This window comes from Canis lupus, chromosome 17 (genome assembly GCF_003254725.2).
Source record: "Canis lupus dingo isolate Sandy chromosome 17, ASM325472v2, whole genome shotgun sequence".
In the NCBI taxonomy this organism is placed as follows: Eukaryota; Metazoa; Chordata; class Mammalia; order Carnivora; family Canidae; genus Canis; species Canis lupus.
The window spans coordinates 8,363,803-8,386,327 of NC_064259.1; the positions used below are offsets into that span (position 1 = coordinate 8,363,803).

General features: G+C 51.8%; 1 protein-coding gene and 1 long non-coding RNA gene across 2 annotated transcripts in view; one reads left to right on the top strand and one right to left on the bottom strand.

Annotated features, from left to right (window-relative positions):
- Positions 1 to 22,525, top strand: part of LPIN1 (lipin 1) — a 131,800-nt gene that overhangs the window by 19,199 nt on the left and 90,076 nt on the right. The window contains exon 2 of the mRNA XM_035700478.2: positions 13,861 to 13,917. Coding sequence (XP_035556371.1) covers positions 13,861 to 13,917 — 57 coding nt within the window. The remainder of the gene's footprint in view (positions 1 to 13,860; positions 13,918 to 22,525) is intronic.
- On the bottom strand, positions 4,714 to 15,277 carry LOC112664818 (uncharacterized). The gene is made up of 3 exons (XR_003140010.3): positions 14,987 to 15,277; positions 8,267 to 8,433; positions 4,714 to 7,575 (listed from the first exon to the last, which is right to left on the bottom strand). It is a non-coding gene; the product is annotated as an uncharacterized LOC112664818 (long non-coding RNA).

Below are 22,525 nucleotides of genomic sequence, written 5' to 3' on the forward strand. Positions count from 1 at the left end.
CATAGATGGAGATGTCAGGTAGGCCGTGGGGTATGTGAATCTGGAGTTGGGAGAGGAATCATACACAGAGGAGTATATGTTTGGGATTCATGAGCCGATGGAAGGTATTTAAAGCCGTGAGACTGGATAGATCACCAAGGACTCACCTTAGGTGGAGAAGAATAGAAACCAAGAGAGTCTTGTGTCCTGGAAGCCAGGGCAAGAAAGTACATCAAGAAAGAGCGACTGGGAGATTGTGTCAGTGTTGTTGATAGGCCAAAAGCAAGATTGGGGGCCGAGGCTTTCATACTGGATCGGGCAACATGGACGCTGTCGGTGACATTGTTGGGGACAGTTCCAGTGCAGTGGCCACCTGACTGAGTGGGTTCAAGAGCAAGAACAAGAAGAGTGGAATCGAAGAAATGAAATGGAGCGATGACTCTTTAGAGGAGATGGCTAGAAAGGCAAACAGACTGGCAGGAGCTGGCGGGGGATCAGCTCCCGAGAAGGCCTTGCCTATGCAACCAACAAACAAAACAAAGCCGGAGCGTTTTGTTGATGATTGGATTGGTCCGGTAGAGCTGGGAAATGGGTGATGCACCGAGAGGCCAGCTGCTGCGCTGTGTGCCCCGAGCCGGGAAGGCAGGCTGCATAGACGCCATGGGGCCAAAGGAGGGAGAAGGAGAGCCAAGCCCGACTTCCAGCTTTATCCACAACACCCAGAGTGGCCCTGCATCGGGTCACGGGCCTCCAGAGGAGCTGCTCTGGTGGCCCCCTCCAGCCCTGTGGCTGCGTTCCCGGGGCGGCCTCCAGGACCCTGACTCGCTTTCCCAGCTGAACTCAGATGTGCTCCCCGTGCCGCGCCGTGCATGCTTCCCCGGGGTTCTCCAGGTCAGCATGCCCAGCCTCCTGCCTCTTCCAGAAGGCTCGCCCAGCTCACGGGTTTGCAGCAGCCCTGAGCCCTGTGTCCCCGGCAGGCGGGGGCAGCAGCAGCCCCTGCAGGCTGGTGGCTAAGGCGGGGGACAGGCAGGAGCACCCCCCGACCGCCCTGGCCTGGGACGGCCTGCAGCCTGGCCGGGCCTGTGTCTCGCGGCCCAGGAGCTCACCCTGCCTTCCCGGGGCTGGCAGGCCGGGTTCCCTGGACCTCGGCCACCCGCCGCCTCCTCCCTGGCCTACTGAGGCCTGGGGACAAGGAAAGGCCACCGCTCAGGGGTGGGGTGAGGAGAGAGGGGTTTGGTTGGCCGCCTCGGTGGGTGAGAACCTGCCTCCCACCTAATTAGGTCAGCCTCGCTGGCTGTGGGCGCTGGCTGGCCAGGCGGCGACGGCCTCTGGTGACCCGGCCGCTCGCCAGGCCAGGAGCGGGCCCCAGGCTGGCCTGGGCCGTGGCTGGATCCCCAGGGGCCCCGGGCTTCGCTGCTGTCCCTGCCGGCCGCGGGCAGGCCAGCGGCAGTCACAGGGGTCACCGTGCTCAGCACGGACCACGGGGTCATTTTCTTCCAAACAACGGACAACTTGTCCCTCTCGTGCCCGCCCCCCCCGCCCGTGGCCCTGGCCCCTAGGGACGTGGCTGGCTGCGGCCAGGTCAGCTGGAGGGGTGGGGGCACGCCGCGTCCTCTGATGCCGCTGCCTCTTGTTTGCTGCCACTGTCCAGCTGGCCGGGGGCCCGGCCCCTCCGCTGCTCTCGGGAGACCAGATGCTTTCGTAGAAGGGACTGGACGTCCTCGACGTCAGGGGCTCCTCACTTCTTTATTTAAAAGCCCCTCCCAGAGCAGGGCCGCTGTGACTGGCTCCCGGGCACCCGCCTCTTCTCAGAAACGTGAGGACACTGTCGCGTGGACCGGAGGCCTCGGGCGGCAGCGATTTCCTGGTGTTGCCGTGGCTGCCTCTGCAGGAAAACCCACCCGGTCCGGGGCCGCTGCGGGGGCTCAGAGCTCCGCTCGTCGTGCAAGGCTCCCCTCCTCCTGCTGCTGGGAGCCGCTCGGTGCTCTGCGGCGCCAAGGCCACGGCTCTTCTCAGAGGCACTTTGTCTATTAGGATCCTTCTTTCATTCCGGACACGGTCAAGGCTTTGCACACTTTGGGAACAGAGCTTTGTCATGAAACTTCGGACTCTAAGTGCCGCATGTGAGCTGCCACTTTTGGAGCGTCAGCCACGTGCCCGAGGCCCTCTTCCTCCTCCCCGAGGAAGCTGCACGTTGGACCCCGGCCGTCACCTTGAGGCCCAGACTGAAGTCCCTCTAAGTGTAGCTGCTAATGGTCCCCATGTGTCAGGTGTGACTTGGGGCCTGGGGGCTTGGTGTCCAGAGTTCACAGTCACCCGTGGCTCAGTGTGTTCTCCCCCATGTGTGGTCCCCAGCATCCACCCAAGGGCTGAAACACAGTGCTGCATTCGGAGGCCCCTTGAGGCCGGACCAACCTCCCAACGGGGGCAGGTGGCGCAGTGTCCCCGGGGGCCCCTCCCTGCTTGCGTGGCCTTCCTAGGCTCTCCTGCTGACCTCTGTCCCATCGTGTGCTGTCTCTGGCCTGGCCCCTTATGGGGCTCCCTGTCCCTCTGGAGGCGCCCGGTAGAGCGGGAACAGCAGAGGCTCTGGGGTTGGGCAGACTTGGGTTCATTCACACCTTGGCCACTTGCGCCGTGTGTGACCTCGGGCAGGTCTTATGAAGCTGGTTGGGGCCTCGGCTTCTTCATTTCTTGGTTGATGCTGGTGAAGTTCACGGGGAGGTGGTGAGGCTTCCAGGGACCTGCGTGCTCGCCCCAGCGCAGCTCTCAGCGCCAGGTGGGCACGCACCCCGGAGATGGCTGTCCCTAGGGGCAGACTCCCCGCTCCCAGAGCCTCTGCACACTCCCAGCCTCCCCACCACGGGTCTCACACGGTCACTCGAGGCCAAAACACCTCAACGACACCCTGATTCCTTCCGTGTCAGCCCTCGGCTCCTCTTCCTGAATTCCAGAGTCCTTGCTCTTCCTTGGCTCCCTCTGTGCTCTAGTCCCCTCGCTGGCTCACAACGAGGCCGTAATGTGCGTGTCCTTGGTGTTTGCGCCTCTGCTTGCACTTCCCACACCCTCCCTCGTTGGGCGAACTCCTGCTTGATCATCAGCACCCGGCTCATCTGCGATGACCCTCCCGGCCACCCCTGCCTCATCCCTCCCTGGGAGACCTTCCTCTCGGGGCTCCCCCGGCACACGTTAGGTTGGATTATTCAGATTCGTTCCTGCACCTGTTTTTCCTGCTCGCCTATGAATAACTCAACGATCAGATCGTAGTCATCTTCGTGATTGCTCCAGGGATGAACTCAGTACTTAGCACAGGGCGGGCATGTAGCAGGTGCCTAATTAACGTATGACTGGACTTGACTAATCCCGTCCTCACTGGTTTCTCTACGTTCAAGTTTGTCCACAACACCTGGCCCAGGTGGCAACACAATGGACCGTCTGTCAATAAGGATGAGTAACCACGTCGTACCTTTAGTTGTACCACTTAGTTATATGCAGTAGCAGCAGCAATAATAATAATGATAATAAAATAGGGCATTAATTGATTGCATCTGCATAACGGTTTCTGTGCTAAGTGACTTAACTTCAGCCATATTTCATCATTACAATCCATATTCATCCATATTTCATCATTACAATATATTCTGATCCCCATTTGGCAGTTGAAAAGTTGGAAGCACACACATAAGAGCTAAATGATTAGATAAAACAAATGAGTAGATCAAGGCCACACATTTAGTTTGTGATGGGTCTAGGATTGGAGCTCAAGCCTGTCAGACTCTAGAGTCTATACTCTAATCCCCTGATAAAAAGCTACTTGCCGCTCGCTGGTACATCCAGGGCCACTGTGTCTGTTTGGTTACATCAGGGACTGTGCTGAAGCTGTTCCTTAACCACTTTGCGTAACCCGCCCCCCCACCGGGCATGTCAATGCCCCGATGTCATCAGAGCTATTTCTGCTGAGTTTCGCCTTCTGGTCTTGCAGCACCAGGGGGACAAATGTTTTAAGGGTACCCAAGAGTTTTTTTACTCGGGAATGGTAGGCCACATAGACCTGGAAATGACTGTCATGAAGGCAGACTCCCAGACCCCTAGACACAGGAGGGATGACATGCCCCACACAGGGCCACGCGTGGAAGCACTAGCTCGGTCAAGAAGCAGAAGGAACAAGGAGAGAGACGTGGGCAGGAGCCTTTATAGTGGTTTCCATGGGGAAGGGATGGACAGGAGAGTGTGAATGATTCCCGCAGGCTCTGGGGCTTAGGGCTGCTCCTGGTGCTCTGGTACCTGGCCCTGCGGGGATCAGGGCAGGTGACTAGCCTCGGAGTCAGTGAGTACCCCATCAAGGAGGTGATTGAGTTACAGGCTCTAGATTGGTCGGTTTGCCTAGGAAAGGCCTTCTCATCAATATTATCAGACTCTGGGACTCGAAGAAGCCAATCATGGAAAGCTGGATTTCAACTGGAACTAGGAATCGGTTTTCATTCCTTTTTTCTTTTTAAGATTTATTTATTTATTTATTTATTTATTTATTTATTTATTTGAGGGAGAGAGTGCGAGTCCCTGCACATGTTAGTGGGGGGGGGTGGAGGTGGAGGGAGAGGGTGCAGGAGAGGATCTCAAGCAGACTCCCTGCTGAGTGTGGAGCTGGGTCAGGTCATGGGGCTCAATCCCGCCACCACCCTGAGACTATGACCTGAGCCAACACCAACAGTCAGACACTTAACAGACTGAGCCACGCAGGTGCCCCCAAGGGTTTTGTATTCTTAGGAAAATAAGTAAATATTGCTGACATTTCTTTTTCATAAGAGTTCTGTGATGCGGAGAGGTGACACTGGTTTCTAGCCTGGGGAGGGCCTGGAGTGACACTAGTTTCTAGCCTGGGTTCTCCATGGTCAGCAAGGCCCTCAATATTAAAGCATCAAAATACAGAGAGTAAAAGACATAGTTAATACACCAAGTAATGGGGATGCTTGAGAAAAACAGGCCTTGGCTTACTTGGTCTGGCCTAGCTCAGAGGGGAGGGGAGGGGAGCCCTAGCGTGTGCCCAGGGGTCTCTGCAGGAAGAACTGTGTGAGGAGTGTGCTGGGGGCTAGCAGGGGGGCTGGGTCATCCTCCCTAGCTCTCACCTCAGTTCAGAAACATTCACTCCTGTTTTGCTGTTTATTTTATGCCCGCAGCCACCCCCCCACTCCTCCCAAGAGTCTCCCCATTCAGACTTGGGTTTCTTGAAGCTGCTACCATAACCTCCACTGGATGGGGTGGGTGGTGGTGGTGGTGGTGGATTTGGGAAGGGTGGATGAATGACCCCCAGGGTTGGACACAACACCTATTAATTTCTGTAGCATCATTTCTCCAAAATAAGTTACCTGACTTACAAAAACCACCATTTGTTCAGTGCAAAGGGGGTTTCAGGATTATATGGTTTGGGGAAATGCTACATTCTATATTCCCTCTTGGAGACTGGCAATGTATGGTGATGTCCTAAGGGTGCTGAGAAGCTATGAAGGAAAAGAGTATCTCTGTTTTCTCTAATGTTCCCAAATCTATCTCCCCACCATGGAGCTGGTTTTGCACAACACTCACTACCGTCCCCTGAGAAGCCCTTGGGGGCTGCTGCTGCCCTGCTTGGGGGATGGCGTGGCCCTGAGCTGCCCACTCACAGACTCAGGGTGACCAATCTTCCAGGCACGGGGGCCAGGGCTTGCGGGGCTTGAAGAGCCTTGTGTGATTGCCCTGAGAACCCCGGGGTCTGACGTGGGACTGACCCTGCACAGGGTCTTTCCTGTGCTCCTGGTGCTGCCCAGAACGTTGTAGTAGGTCTTCCTCTTTTCCGGATTCCTAACCCCTGGCATAGTGCCCGGCAAACATTGGGGGCTCAGTGATTGCCTATATTAAATTAAATTAAATTAAACTAAATTAAGTTAAATTAAATTTCCCATTAGAATCCTCTAATTAAAGGCTCCATTCTTGTTTTTCCAATCAATTCTATCCCTGTATGGACGCATACACGTGTGCATACGTTTACGGTCCATGTGGGTTCTTTTCATAAACAAGCAAGGAGGCACTTCAACAGTGGGATTAGAGATTTCACGCGGAGGAGTCCACTTCATTATTTTGCCATTGACACACGCACACCCACGCACACCCACAGCCACACATCAAAACACACAGAAACACAAACTGTGTAGACACAAGCAAACACATTGATGCGCTTGCAAAAGTGGGCCCCGTCCCTCGCTCACCACAGACACACAGACGCAGTTTTGGACAGGAACACGCAAGGAAATGCAAGGCCAGCCCCCTGGCCCACAAGGCACGTGCCTGTCTGGCTGCGTATTTCTCCAAACCAAATTGCCTCCAGGCCCAATGGCTTAACGCAGCTCCTTCATTAGATCTCATGATTTCCTGGGTCGGGACTAGGGCAGGGCTCAGTTGGATGTTTCTTTGACTCCTCCTCTCCTACTGAGTGGAGCAGGGCTGGGGTGTGGCCTGGTCGGGAAGGGTGACGGTGGCTGCTTCCCTCGCATGGCTGGAAGGCCCGGCCCAGGGGGACTGCTGGCCGAGCGGTAGCGCAGAGCCTCTGGGCCCCAGCATCTCGGGGCAGGGGGGAGGGGCACCTAACCTTTTATGTGGCAGCTGCATCCCCCAGAAAGAGCATTGCAGGAGGTTGACAGGGGCACAGAAAGGCTTCTTATGACCTGGCCTCTGGGGTTGCAAGCTGACACCCATCCTGCCTCTTATTGAGCACCCAAGACACCTAGGCCAGCCCAGAGGGGAGGGCCGGGCTCTTAGACTCCGCCTGTGTGTGGGGATTGGGGGCAGCAAGACTCTCAGGCCATCTGCGATCGAATGCACACGTGAGCAAGCACGCACGCAGCCCACACCTCCCGTGTGCGGCCTGAACCTTCCTTCCAGAGCACACTCCTGGGGGGTGCATCTGGGCCCGAGGCAGGGGCAGTGGTGAGGGCCGCCTCTTGCTTGTCTTTCCAGTGGCTGTGATAGAAGGCGAGGCCTGGAGAAGAGCCTGTGCTGGGGCCACTTCTTCATGGGGAGGGATTTCTATCTGAGAAGTTAAATCAGGTCCCTTTTTCAGGACACTGTTCCGGGTGGGCTCAAAGTCTGGAGTCACAGACCATACTGTGGGCACCCAGGGAACACAGAATGTCAGAGCAGGAGGGGACGGACTCTGTCCACTCCAGCCCCTTCATTGTACCACATGGCGATCCTGAGGCTGATGGAAGGATGGTCACACAGCTGGGATCCCACAGTCCTGGGTCCTCCTCCAACCCCCGATTCCCCATTGCAGGCCTATAATCCATTCGATTTCCTCTGCCTTGGCCCCCATGGGCTGATCACCCTGCAGAGACAGGTGCACTTACGTGTCACATGTCTGGGTAAGCACTGGGCCCTGGGACAGGACAACCACCGCTGGTCAATGGTGAGGCCTAGGGGAGCTCAGCTCTCGCACACGTGGCTGGGAGGACGTGCCAGGTGAGAGCTTCCCTTTGGTGGTGACTGGCCACCACGTTGGTCAGACAAAGGTCTAAGACATGGAGCCACCAGAGAGCTGCAGAGATCAATGCTGCCTTCCTCTTTCTCCTAGAAGGAGCACAAAAATCAGACGGTGCAAAGCCCCCTTCCACACCAGTAGCCTGAAATGCAGGTGGAGTGATGCCCTGGCTCTGAAGTCAGCCAAACCTGGGTCACATCCCAGCTCACATACCCCAGATTGCTAGCTCTGCGACCTCGGCTAAGTCCCTCAACCTCCTGAGCTCCAGGGTCCTCGTGTGTCTATGGAGAAAATCTTGCTTTTATTCTTCCATTCAGCAAGTATTTGTTGAATAGCTGCCATTGCTGGGGTTACAATGACCAGGACAATGGGCACTGTCCCTATGGAGGATGCTGGCATTAGCTGAACAGTTAGGCAGACAAACATAACTATGCAATCTGCGTTGAATGCTGTGGAGGAGTGATGAGGGTGCTGAGGGGGTGCAGTTATGATGTGATCAAGTTGAGGAGGCCAGGGACCGCCTCTCTGAGGAGGTGACACTTGGCCGTGGTTTGGTCTGGCAATGAGTAGTAGCTAAGCAGCTGAGATGTGTCTCAGGCAGAGTGCAAAGGCCCTGTGGCTGGAAGCAGTAGGTTGAATACGAGGGATTAAAAGGCCAGCGTGACTGGATCAGAGAGATCACAGGGAGCAAGTGGCAGACGAGACTGGACAGGTGGGTGGGAACTTTGTTCACCCCGTTAGGGAAGGGTTTCAAACATTGCATACATATTATATATTTACTTGAATGGTTTTCAGCCGCACACTCAGATTGTCAAGAAGATGAGCCTGGCTGTGGCACGGAGAGTGAACCGCAGGATAGCAGATGGCGATGTGGGCGATCCCATTAAGAGGCTGTGCCAGTCAGAATGGTGGTGCCTCAAAGATATCCATGTCCCAATCCTTGGAACCTGTGAATATATTAATTACATGGAGAAAAAGAATTAAGGTTGCCGATGGAATTAAGGTTACCCATTACTGACCTTAAAATAGGGGGATTATCCTGGATTATCCTGGTGGGTCCAGCATCATCCCATGAGCTCCGAGAGTGGGTCAGAGAGCCCTTGCTAGCTGTGAAGGTGGAAGAAGTATCATTTCCCTCACTTTGTAATTGAAGCAAAGGAATTTCTAGGACATGAAGTGATCTACTCCACATCAGGCCTTATTAAATATTGTTTCCAGGACTTAGATCCAATTCCCTTGACTGCAGATGCTCTTACCATTCCTGGGGGGTCTAAGGAGCTCTCGGGGTAGGGTCCAGGTTAGGGCCTGACCTGGTCTAATTTCAGCCCCGACCTGTAACGTCATCTACTTCACCCCATCTGTGCAGCCCCTCCCTCAACCAGAACAAACCACCCCTTACTATCTTCTTTCACCTCAAGTCATATTGACAGAGCAAAGCAAGGGGATTTTGTCATTGGAATCATGATGTAGGGGCGCACACACGTGTAGCCTTACAGGATTTGGGAGATTAAAAAAATTGTGTAGGACTCACCTAGTGCAGCTCCCATCTTTTGACTGCTGGAAAAATTGAGACCCAGGAAAGGGAAGTATCTGGCCCAAGCCTCCCTGACCTCCCCCTGCAGGGGAGAAACAGAACTAAAGCCAGAATTGCCCAAGCCCTGGAACGATGGTCTTTACATCACATCCCGGACAGGTCCTGTGTGCTCCTGGAAACTTCAGGTGGAGCTTGAATGAATTTTCCCATAAAAGTAGGCTTTGTACATGGATCTCAGGGCTCTGAAGACTCCACTATAAGGTGCACTGTGGATTCCTCTGTCTTCCCTTTCCTGGGAGAGAGAGCTTGCTTGGATAGAAATGTTGCAGTGTGAGAATATTATTCTCTACTCCAAAATAAGTTGACAAATGGCCTTCAGCATGCCCCATTTGTAAACTGGGAACGTCCTGGACTATTGCTGTGGACTTTCTGCCTGCTAATCTGGAAGCATTTCTGTCTCCCTTTCCATGCCTGTGGGAACCTACTGTCCAAATGTATGTCCATCAGTGAAAATGCAGCAAGAGCTCAGGAGCCCACAGAGCTGAAGGGGAATTTGGACCCAGGTCCCACAGGGGGAAGCCCCAGCAAGTGGTGGGCTGGGTTGGAGCCGTGAGCCAGGCCCTGTGAGGAACACAGAGGGATTGCCACCTGGGTCTTGATCTTCATAAAGACGCAACTGAGATTCAAATTCAGCCTTACAGTACATAGTGTGGCTGGTCACCTTCAAGTGCGCCTTTCAGTAGACTCTCATAGCATCCCCAAGGGATGTGATGCCGTGTCGGCTCACTATTTATTTACTTACTTGAGAGAGAAAGAGCGTGTGAGCTGGAGGGAGAAGGAGAGGAAGAGGGAGACAGAGAATCTGAAGCAGACTCCAAGCTGAGCGCGGAGCCTGATGCAGGGCTCGATCTCCTGATCTGAGATCACCACCTGAGCCAAAACCAAGAGTTGGATGCTCAACAGACTGAGCCACCCAGGCGCCCCCATGTCGGTTCTTTAGAAGAGGAAACTTCCCGTACAATTCCGCTTCTAAGTGGCAAGGCCCCAACAAGACCACGATTAGTCTTTGTGGTTCTATTTCAAGTGCTCTTTACTCCGTACCGATCCATGTGGTCAAGTGGCAAACGAAACAATCCAGCATCAAATGAAAAGACAGTAGGAAGGGGTCTACTTATCTTCTGTCTGTTCATCCAATCACATTTACTATGTTCATTCGCCGAGCATGTCCCCATTCCTCTATATCTCTTTGTCTACCTATTTATCTGTCAGTCTGTGTATCCTTTATTGTATATAACCATGGACAAGAGATGGTTCGAAACAGAACAGGATCTTGGTCCATCAGCTCAGGCTGCAATAACAAAAATACTATAGGTTGGGTGCCTTAAACAACAGGCATTGCTTCCAAGCTCTGGAGGCTGGATGTTCAGGATTTGGGTTCCAGTGTGGCCGGGTTTTGTTGGGAGCCCTCTTCTTGGCTTGTAGACAGCCGTGTTCCTGATGAGTGCTCACACGGCAGAGACATCTCTCTTATCTCTTCTTAGAAGGCACTAACCGCTTCACGAAGGCTTTCATGACCTCATCACCTCCCAAAGTCCCACCCCCAATGGCTGTGGGATGGGGTATCAGGGCATCACGTCTGAATGTGGTGAGGACATGCACATTCAGTCCACGGCCGTATACATTTAAGTTAAATGAGGAATAAAAGGAGAAAATAAAAAAGAAGTAGAGATGGAAAATAGAACCACAAACACGACCAGCACAAACATGCATTTCCTGGAGTCCTATCACCCAGCAGAGGGGGAGCAGAAAGGTTGGATCTGCAACTCAGACGTAAATGACCCGAGCGGGTCACAGCATAAATAAGGTAAAAGCAAGCTGGCCGTTCAGAAGACGCTCACTCATTCCTGAGACCGGGTCTCAACCGAATGATCATCACCCACGAGTAGCAACTAGTATTCGTGAGGAGCATTCTTGTTTGGTGTGGATTCTCTCTTGATTCTTAGGTCAGCTCTGGGGCAACTATTTTATCATTCTCCTCTCTTTACAGATGAGAATACTGAGGTTTGCAAAGATAGAATTCTGTGCTGAGGGCCACACAGCTCTTAGCGGAAGGCCTGGGGTTCAAACCCCAATGTCGTTTTTGGCGTCCACCGTGACCACTTGCTGGTTGGTAAACAGGCTCCGAAGGCTGCGCTTCAAATTCCATGTTAAGAATTTTGGATGCCAATGGACAAATAGTTGTGGGGTGGAATGAGATAATTTTCTTCTCATCTTTGAGAGAAATTGTCATTGTAGTTCACAAGTTTGCCATTTTGAGTGTTCTTGTGTTGTTCATATTTAATCTCTGAAATCAAACCAAACTCTTGGAGGGTTCAGAGTTCCCCTGGCAGGAAAACATACATTTGGTATTTGATTTGAAACTTTGTTTGTCATGGGGATCAAATGCAAGCATTGTAGATTTAAACTGCTGCGGCCTTCCTAGCCCGCCTCGTGAGTGTGAAATGAGTACAACCATTGTACCCAGCGAGTGCGCGTGCCCCAGGAGGAATTTGAGTTGGATGATCTAGAACAGCTCCATTCAAGCTGCATGATTTTTTTTTTTCATAGCATGCTGTAATATTCTGCGGGAGCTCAAATGGGAGCGGTAACTGGATTCTCAGAAATGTTTCAAATGCATCATGTGGTTGTGTCCAGGACTGAATTAATGGCCATGCCAAGCAGTTTATGGATGAAGAACCCCAACTTCTGGCCCCACTTTCAACACAGTTTCAGACTTGGGTGGGATCCCTTGACTCACATCTGCCCGCTTTCCGGGGCCTGTCCTAGGGAACTCTCTCCTTATTCCAGATGTGGTTCCAGGACTCTAGAAGAGTCCTCTCAAAATTTATCCTCCTGGTTTTCCTCATCCAGTTAAGGATGCCATCCTTTACCGAGTCCCCCAGGCCACAGACTCAATCATCCTCAAAAGCTCCCTCTCTGCCCACCCAGCCAGTCCAAATCACCCACTGCTAGGAGGTACCCTCAGCCACCCCCTCCTCTTCGGCCCTCCGCTGTTCCCACCTTGGCTCTCCCCTGGCCATACTTGGCTGGAAAAGCTTTGAATTCACTCCTTTGCCTCTAATACCAGACGTCGGAATGATCCTGAAAACATGGGGCTGCTCATTCCACTCCTCTGTACTTCCCATCATGCCCAGCGATGGTTCTCAGACTGTGTTCTCTGGAGTCCCTGAGTTCTGCAGCCCAGACCAGGGCCTCGGGCCTCTTCGCTGAAACGACCGTAGCAGTTCCCCTCCTGTCTGCTTACATGTGGCCTCCTAAAAGGTCTTGCTCGGGGAGGACATTTTTCTAAAAACGAACATGGCCCCACTTTACCCACATCCTGCCCATGGCCCCACCAACACTCCCTCCCAGTGTTCCCGACACAGGGCCCTCTGTGCTGTTCTCTAAACATACAGGTGATGCCTTTGTTTCTTTGAACACGCTGTCTTCTCCGTTTGGAAAGGCCTTTGCCCCTTCTTCTCTGAGAGCCCCACTTACCCTTCAGAAGCAGCTCAGACGTCACCTTCTGCAGATGGCACAGAGTTCCTTGTGTTCTCTGCAGGACACCCGTTGGCTCCCTCCTGTGCACCCAGGGAACCCATGTCTTGATGGCAGCCATGGCCACGACACACTTTTCTACCCGTCTTCCTGCCTGACCCCTGCTAGATTGCGAGTGACTCCGGGACAGGATTTACATCTTCTCATCTCTGCATTTCCACTGCCTACTAAGTACAGGACCCCTGAGGGAAACTCAGTATATTAACAGTGACATAAAGTAACACAGTTAACTATCAACAATGACCGACACGGGCTGGAAAACACGTGCCTGATGGGTAGCAGGTAGGGTGACAGGGCGAGGGGGCGACAGGACAAGGCAACAAGGTATAAGGGGCTTCAAAGGTTGTTGATTCTGGGCTGCCGTAGCTGAACCCAGGCCACATATATTTTGGGGTATAATGTAAGATGAATTTGAGGCCTACAAAAATTCAACAGGTCCCTTAGACAGGCTGGGCTACACCTGCGTGGGAGAGGCACTCTGGGGACCTGACCCGGGCGCCTGTAGACACAGCAGCCCCCACAGGCCCCCCTTGCCCGGGTAGTGTCACACCAGCGATCTCACCAGCTGGTTCATGTGCTAGCCCGAATGGACTCCAGCAGTGCTCACTGCTCGCCCATCAGCTCTGGGCTTGCTGTTACACCCATTTCACAGCTGAGAAAACAAGCCTTGTGCAGCCACAGTTAAGAAACTGGGAGCAGCACCGGGAACGCATGACTTCTGACTCCAAGTCCCAGTGTTTCTCTATGTCACCCCACGTGTGCTTTGGGAAGGAGGAGAGGTGGAGACAGTGCAGCTGGGGGGAGACATTTATGACCCCATAATGTGCCCCATGTGACCCAGACCTCACACTCTCTGTAAACACGCTTGGAGAAAACTCACCACATCTTCTTTTTAAAAGATTTTATTTATTTATTCATGAGAGACACACAGAGAGAGGCAGAGACACAGACAGAGGGAGAAGCAGGCTCCATGCAGGGAGCCCGATGCAGGACTTGATCCTGGGACTCCGGGATCACACCCTGAGCCCAAGGCAGATGCTCAACCACTGAGCCACCCAGGAATCCCCACCACGTCTTCTTCTTACTTACTTTCCTTTCACTGAGATGTAAATACATGCCCTAAACTTCACCGTGTTCTAGGATACAGTCCAGCAGGTGTTAGCCTAGGCACAGGGTTGTGCAATCATGACCACTATTTCCAGAACATTTCCGCTCATCAATTTCCCATGTTTTTCTTTTTCAGATTCCAATGATGAGAGACCCTGGCTGGATCAGAAATGTGTGGCCCTCGAACATCAACGTGAGTGAAGTTGCTGTGAATGTGCCATTGACGGAGCAAATGCTCTGACAAACTGTCGTGTGCCGCTCCGGACCCCGCCGTTCCCCCGATGCTTGCAGACGGCCTGCAGCTCCTTCTGAGGGTTCCAGAAGCCCGGGATGAAGCTAAGAACATTTTGGCTAATATCTAACCTCATCTCCCTGGATCTATCCTCCCCCAGGCCCAGAAATGATTTTGTCGCCTCCCTGATTAAAAGGCTTCCATGGCTCCCTAGTGCCCACAGGGAAAGGCTCGTCTTGTTATCTGAGCCGTTTGTTGGTCACCCTCGGTGGACTGTCCTTATGTCCTTAAGTCCTTACGGTGGGTGCGGTCCCATGTAGCTGCCCCAAGCCCCTCAAGGCACTTCTGCACATTCTGCTTCTCCTGCACCCTCTGGTTCCCGGTCCTCCGGCCTTCATCCCACGGTTCCCTGTGGTCCCCAAGCCTTAGGCCAGGCCTTGCAGATTGTCCCCGGGACCGTATTTAGTGCTTTGCTGTCCACGGACGCTTCCTTTGGGTTCCCCCGAGACTGCATGTCTGGCAATGTGAGGGTCCATGCCATCCTGCACCCCCTGCCTGACCCGGCTTCTGGGCTTCTCCTGGATCTGGCCTCGGGAGCCTTCACTGCTGGGGAGGGGAATTCTGCAGCCACGCTCGGCTGGCGGCCCCCACCTGCATCTCCAGTTCCTGCCTCACGCTGCCCTCACCTTGCCCTCGAGCTGGACATCACACCACCTGCTGTATACCCGCATGCGCCTTAAACCTGAGCTCTTTTCCTGCGGAGGATGGACTTAGGGATAAGTTAGGGGGTGGCGAGGCCCAAGAAGAGGCTTTTGGAATGATCCAGGGGAGGAGAGATGAAGCCTGGACACTCATCTGTCCCTTGCGGCCTGTCCTACGCCTTGGGGAGACAGAGCAAGAGGAGCATGTCCCCGCTCTCTGAGAGCTCCCAGTCTGGAGAGGGACTCAGGAATGGAATGTGGAACGGGAGGATTTGCAGGGGACTTAGGAGGCCCCGTGGTGCGGGCCAGGGGGAGAGTCTCTCACCCACCTGGGAGATGAATCCACAGGCTCCAATTGAATGAATGAAGAAGGTAGCGGAGGGAGGCCTTGGCCCAGGGACTCGGTTTCCCAGGGGATTGACAGGGATGGGGCCCAATCAGAGGCCAGGAATCCTGACCAGCGGGCAGTTGGTGGCAGTTGAGCCCGGAGTGAGGGGAGCCATCCTCCAGGGAGCAGAGCAGAGGCAGGAAGGCCCCGTAAGTGAGCCTCCCCTCCTGCGGGTGGGCTTGCAGGCAGGCAGGCACAGGCTGCTTCCCGGCGCCAAGTCCCCATTCCCTAGCCCACCGGGTTCCCAGCCCCAGCCTCTGGCCCCATCCCCGCGGCTACGGTGCACAAGAGGGGAGGCGGAGGGGGGCGATCTGCCGGGCCTCTCCCACAGGCCCTGTGCTGCCCTTCACCCGGCTCATCCCGCAACACGATCAGAAGCAGCGGACAGGAGGTGCCAAGTAGGAAGCTTCTGTCTCGAGGGTGAAGTGACAAAGTCTCGACCAAAGTGACAAACTCCAGGAGAACTGAATTAGGAGGACAAATCCTGGCCCTGGACCCTCAGCTCCGCCACTTAGAGGACGTGTGTCATCGAGCACGCTTGCTGCTTGCTTCTCTGAGCTTCAGCGCCGCGTGTGCACGTGGGGAGCTCATGCAATCGGGAACTAAGGGGCTTGCCTTTTAGCACGAGGCATCGTGCGGCAGAAGAGCGGGGCCTGTAACTCAGCTCAGGTGGGTGGAGAGTTTAGAAGCAATTCAGGAAAAACGGCCACCAGGACACAGCGAGTCTCTGCAGAGTCTTGAGAGAGCCGTCCGTCGTCGTCCGTCGTCGGCAGGCTCGGGGGTGGGAGGCAGCGCCGTGAGCTGCCGTGGTAGGGCCGGGGAGCAGCGGGAGAGAACCGGGGAGCGGGAAGCAGGGGTGCCGATGGCGGGCCGTGTCTGCCTTCCTGAGGACCTGGGACTTGACTGTACAGGTAATGGGAACGGGGGCCGGTGGCCTGGAAGGTCCTAAAGCAGGCGATGCCCCGTCAGAGGCCAGTCGGGGGTGGGCTGGGAGGCAGGGAGACCAGTTAGCAGTTCATGGTTGGCCTGGTTGAGTGTGAGGTGCTTGTGGACCGTCTGGAGGTGGCCGGCAGGTGGGGGCAAGGTCTGGGCTGCAAGTCCTGAACTTTGCATGGCTGCCGTCTCCAAGGGCAGGAGGGGGCTCTCTGTCTCCGTCCTGGGTGCTGTGCAGATGTGCTGGGTACCCCGGAATCAGTGACGAGCGTGTCATGGTCAGTCCTTTCCTTCAAGGCCTCTCCAGTCATTAGAAGAGGTAGCCGAGGGGATCCCTGGGTGGCTCAGCAGTTTAGCACCTGCCTTCGGCCCAGGGTGTGATCCTGGAGTCCTGGGATCGAGTCCTATATCGGGCTCCCTGCATGGAGCCTGCTTCTCCCTCTGCCTGTGTCTCTGCCTCTCTCTCTCTCTCTGTGTGTCTCTCATGAATAAATAAAAATTTTTTTTTTTTTTTTTTTTTAAAGAAGAGGTAGCCGAATACAAGGGGCACAGTGACAACGCTCTGTGCAGTGTGCCACCATGGGGTTATAGGGGCTCATTAGTACAGAGAAGCCGGTGACTGATTTTTCATGGACCCGAGGGACGTCTGACACACACACACACACACACACGCACACACACACACACAGATTCTGGAGGGACAGTCGAGCAAGGAAACGTTCATCCAAACCCCTTAACCCATCTTGCTGGGCGAGGAGAGGAGAGGGAGTGCGTAGAGCCGCTTGTTACATTAAGCCTGCACATCTTTCCTGTGTGTTTGGGATGAACAGCGTGTGCTTGCAAATGCCTCCTCTTGGCTCTGGTTACAGCCTTTCTTGTAAGAGCAGCGAGTCTAAGAATCCTGGGTTATTCTGGTCCAGTTACTTGAAACTTGTCGCTTTAGGTTTTCAAACCTAAACTTTGCCTTCCTTGCCATCTTTGAGTTGCAAAAGGACTGGATTTAAAATGTAGTCTCCGTGGAGGGAGCATTTCTTGGCAGAGGGGTGGGTGGGTGGGAGGGAAGTGATTCTGTTTCGATTTAAATTTAGTTTTGAAAAAGGTCATCAAAGCGCTCCACGTGCCTGGTTTCTAGAAAATCAGCTAGGAAATACGGGCCACGGATGCAGCCACAGTGTCCTGGACCTGCTATTTCCCCGTCCCTCTGCACGTCCTCCTGGGACTTCCACTCTGATGGAGCAAAATGTGCTTGTTTGCACAGAGCAGCAGGGGCAAGTGCGTTCTCCTTTCTCGTACTCTGCCGTTTATGTATGATCTCACCCTGTTTTAGTTTATTCTGTATTCAGACTCTGCCTTTTCTTATATATGGAGTCCCTCCCCCCCGCCCCCCCCCCCGTTGTTCTTCCTGGGGGAGGTGTTTTTCCTGGGGGCCTTTCCTCGGGAAGAAATGTGTGCTTCCCACTCTCTGCCCCCATCCCTCCACCTCCCCCACATACAGTCCTTAAGCCTTTCCCTTAGTCTGCCACTTGGAAACCCTCACATTCATTATTTTTAAGCCCTTATTTACTTAAAAATATATTTAGGGACGCCTGGGTGGCTCAGAGGTTGAGTGTCTGCCTTCTGCTCAGGTCGTGATCCTGGGGTCCTGGGATTGAGTCCCATCAGGGAGCTTGCTTCTCCCTCTGCCTGTGTCTCTGCCTCTCTCTCCCTGAGTCTCTCATGAATAAATAAACAAAATCTAAATTATATATATATATATATATATATATATATACTTAATGTATGCTTTAAAAAGTACATTTAACATGTACTTAAAAAGTATTTAAATTTGAAATTTCAATTTTAAATTTATATAAATATATTTTATTTTGAATATTTTAAACCCCGTAAAACATATCTTAAACTGTTTTAAACATATTTTAAAAAATAAACATATTTTAAAACACTAACTTGCTTTAATTGGGATCTGTCTTCTCTGGATGCCTATGACTTTCAGATAGCTCACTGGCTTTCTTATTTATTTAACAAATCTTTCTGTGGTGGTTTGTTACGTGGCAGGTTCTTGGCTAAAAGCATTATTCATAGGCACTCATTCAGCTCTTCCCAGCAGCTGTATAGGTTGGTCCTATTTTTGTCTCTGTTTGAGAGATGTTGTGGCCGAGAGGCTGAGCCACTTGCCCAAAGTCACACAAGGGCCAGGGTTAGGATTTGAACCCACACCTCTAGCTCCAGAGACTTTGTTCCTAAGCACGATGAAGTGCTGCCTCCATAAGAAGGGTCTCTGTTGAGCAGTTTCAAATTCTTGTCATTTATTCCTTGCATTTTGTACCTTTAGCATGTGGCCTGACTTCCCAGACTCTCAGCTGTGTGGGTCCGCTTTTCCCCTCCTCTCCTCAGGAGACCTCCCTCCTCCGCTGGCTCTTAAGTCCTGCATCAGAGCTGTGACATTGGGGGACCCTCACGAGATCCACTGCTACCCAGATTCTTGCTTTCTTTTTCAATTTACTGTTTAAAAGAAAGCGAAAACTGAAGGTTTTTTTTTTCTTTAAGATTTTATTTATTTATTCATGAGAGACAGATGCAGAGACGTAGGCAGAGGGAGAAGCAGACTTCCTGTGGGGAGCCGTATGCAGGACTCGATCCCAGGACCCCAGGATCACACTCTGGGCCAAAGGCAGATGCTCAACTGCTGAGCCACCCACATGCCCCAGTGGAGATCGTTTTCATGCAGCCTCCCAGAAAGGGGAGAGAGAAGATAAGTCTTTGGATCCTTGCATGTCTTGGTCTTCTTTTTTTTTTTTTAAGATTTTATTTATTTATTCATGAGAGACACAGAGAGAGAGGGAGGCAGAGACACAGGCAGAGGGAGAAGCAGGCTCCATGCAGGGAGCCTGATGCGGGACTCGATCCTGGGACTCCAGGATCAGGCCCTGGGCTGAAGGCGGCCCTAAACCGCTGAGCACCCGGGCTGCCCCTTGATCTTCTTTTCAATCTGGCTTTCCATTTGGTAGTTTGTTTGGAATTTGAATTTGAGGCTGGTATTAATGTGCCACAGAATCGTGAGCGCATCGGTGCGCTGACTTCTAGTAGCTGATGTTACCCACGTGCCAGTCTGACCTGGGCTCCCTCCTGGGTGAACTTTTCTCATTATTATTTTCTGCCCAGAAGCATTTAGCATCTTCTATAAGTCTTCTGTGTCCAGAAACTTCGCACTGATGTGCCTCCCAGTGGAAGGCACATGTGTCTTGTCATGTGTTGTGCTTAGAACCTGGTTTCCTGGAGGGCGATGCGCTTGTCATTGAACACGTCAGCAGATGAGATGTTTAAGCAGATGACAGGGAAAGGGACCTTGAGAAGAACCTTCTTTAGGTCGCCTGTCTTCTATCTCGTGCCGCCCGCCTCTCAGGCTTATGGTCTTTCATTAATTTCATCTTCTATTTCTTTTTTCTTGTCATGATTACTTCTGGCTATTGCATTTTTATTTTTAAAAGTTCCTTTTTGTTCTTCAATTTTTTTTTTCTTTCACAACACTTTGGTTTGCTTGTCTCCTTCTTCTTCTTCTTCTTTTTCTTTTTCTTCTTCTTCTTCTTCTTCTTCTTCTACATTTTTTAAAGTTTAAATTCAATTTGCTAACATATAGTATAACACCCAGTGATCATCCCATCAAGTGGGTTTGCTTGTCTTATGAATGAACTATCTTCCCAGATCTGAGGTTCTGGTTTGGGGGTTTCTTCTTACTCATCTCTGTTCTATTCTCTTCATCATTTTTAAACGTGTTCGGGAGTTGAGATCCCCCCAGCCCCTGATGTCTGTTTATCATTCTTTCTCTTTCACGGTTCAGGGTTTCCTCAAATGTCTGGTGGTTGATGGTTGTCTGTTTTTCTTTAGCACGGAGCGAATAGGAAAGTTGACTGGAAGCACTAACGGCTTCCAGTTGCTCTGGAATAAAGGGCCAGGTTTGCAGGGCAGGACCCTGGGGCACCGTGTGGTTCTGGCTCCAGCACCTGTTGGAGGTTCTGCTGGGCTGGGGGCCCCTTCCTCAGCTGCTGTCCCCTTTGCAGGTGTCCTGGAGGCAGCTTGAGACACGTCACGTCCTTTCTTTAGGCCACCTTTCCCTTTCTTGACTTCCAAATTTGATTACATAGCTTTCCCACGGAAGATGCCCCTTCCTGTTTTCCTCATTGTGAGTTATTAAGTCCTGAAGTTTCCTTGAAATTTCATGAGGTATCTGGAAGGAAAGGGAAAATAAATGCCTATTTGTCGGTTCTGCTCTGCCAGCCGTCCCCACCCTAGGAGCTTCCTTCCTTGTCCAGAACTGTTAATGGGGCTATTCTGCAAGTGTCCCGTGACATTCACCACGTTCCCATCTAGAAATGCGCTGTGCTGTCTCTTATAGCCGATTGCTTTTTATTTTTTTTAATTTTTTTTTCAGGAGCCATGACAACCCCACTCTGCAATACTTGTCCAGCCTGGATTAGTGGCAGGTACCAGCACAACCGGATACAACTATAATATATTTAATTAGAGTCTTAGTGAGAATGGTCATTTTCTGTTCAGTGAATTCTTAGGTTTCATAGAGCTGTCCCAAGACCCCTTTATCATTTGTGAATAGAAACATCATATGAACGTTTCATTTTAGGGTCTATTCACAATCTCCTGTTTTACCAATCTGTTTTCCCTCTCCAGTGGGTATCTTGTTCTGAATTTTGTGTACTTGTTTTTTCTTGCTGGAGACACTGTATTTCTACTAGATCTTGACCTCTTTGAGAATAGAGGCATATATTAATGGTTTACCTCCCTATTGTCTTTTTTAAAGATATTTTATTTTATTTTAAGATTTTATTTATTTATTCATGGGGGGGGGAGCAGAAGGAGAAGCAGGCTCCATGCAGGGAACCCGACATGTGACTCGATCCCGGGTCTCCAGGATCACGTCCCAGACCAAAGGTGGCGCTAAACCGCTGAGCCACCTGGGCTGCCCTCCCTATTTTTTTTAAAATACTTTATTTATTTATGTATGTGTGAGAGAGAGAGCACAAGCAGGGGGATCAGCAGAGGGAGAGGGAGAAGCACACTTTGTACTGAGAGTGGAGCCTGATGCAGGCCTCAATCCCATAACCCTGAGATCATGACCTGAGCCGAAATCGAGAGTGGGATGCCTAACCGACTGAGTCACCCAGGAACCCCCCAGCCTTTTTAAAAGAGGCTTACTCCCCTCCCCCATTGTACCTTGCACATAGTAAGCATTCAGAAATGGCTTGTTGCATGAGTACCTTCTTTGTGACTTCCCTCCTGCTTAATTTTTGATAAGGGCACTGGCATTTTTAACATTAGTACATACTTAGTTCATTTCTTTTTATTAGGATGATTATATTTTTATTATAACTAGTTTTTATCATGTTTACTATGATGAATATATTTTCGCAACCAAGCATTACGATTCACGATATGACATTTAAGCGTTCATTTAAAAATATATATTGAGCAACGACTATGTGCCCGGCACTGTGCTAGATACTTGAACAGAAATGGTCTTTTCCTTCCTGCAGAGTCCATCTGCTGAAGAGAGATTTTATAATAGTTGCACACACAAGTGGAAAACTTTGTAATAAATACTTCAAGTAAAAGATAAGTAGCCTCGTAAGAATGTCTAGCAGGGAGAATTGATATAGTTGGGGAGGTTAGTGATGGTTGAACTAAGGTTGAAGAAAGAATGGAAGGTTATCAGACAAAGAGGGGATAGGATTCCATGTAGAGGGAAGAGCATGCCCAAAGGCCCTGTGGTAGAAGGGAACAGGACAAGCTTAAGGAAGTGGAAACGATGCAGCATCGCTTGAACTTAGACTGCATGGGGAAATAGTGGGGCCAGAACAGTGATGACACCTGATGTGTAGTAGGATGTTTGAGGCTGTTGCTGGAGAAGCGTGTGTGTGCGTGTGTGTACACGCAGGTATATTAGGGTGATGTTCCCTTATTCTGATGTTCTCTAGCCATCTGTCTGTCTGCAGGTCTCCCCAGCACCCCGTTGCCCCGTGGAGCATTGTCTGAGCCAGATCACACTGCCATAGGTTCAGTGTTGCAAATCAGGGTGTGACAACACTGCAGGGTGTTGGCACAGGGATAGATCCTTGTCTGCCCACCCTCACCCCTTGTCTCCCTCCCTCCCTCCCATTTGAAATTCAAGAAGCTCAGAACTTCCTGTAATTGGGTTAGTGATGTCCAAACCTTCGCTCACACACTCCCAGGGGAGTAGAAAGTATTGGGTAGGATGTTATCTATTTTAAAATTAAAGTGAATTCACATCAATTCCTTCTTTTGAAACTATCTCAAGTATCCTTTGAAATGATTAGAGTTGCCCAGGGGTGCCACGGACCCCAGATTGACAGTGACGCCTGTGTGTGTTTGGCAAGGATGGTGATGCAAGATTGTCTGAACCCACAAGGTCACATCACAGACAGGTCAGAGCTGATGATCCTCTGTCCCCACTTCCTTGCTTTCCATTGTGGAGACTGAGGTCTTGAGGTGACATGCAGGGGGTCTCATAAGTGGC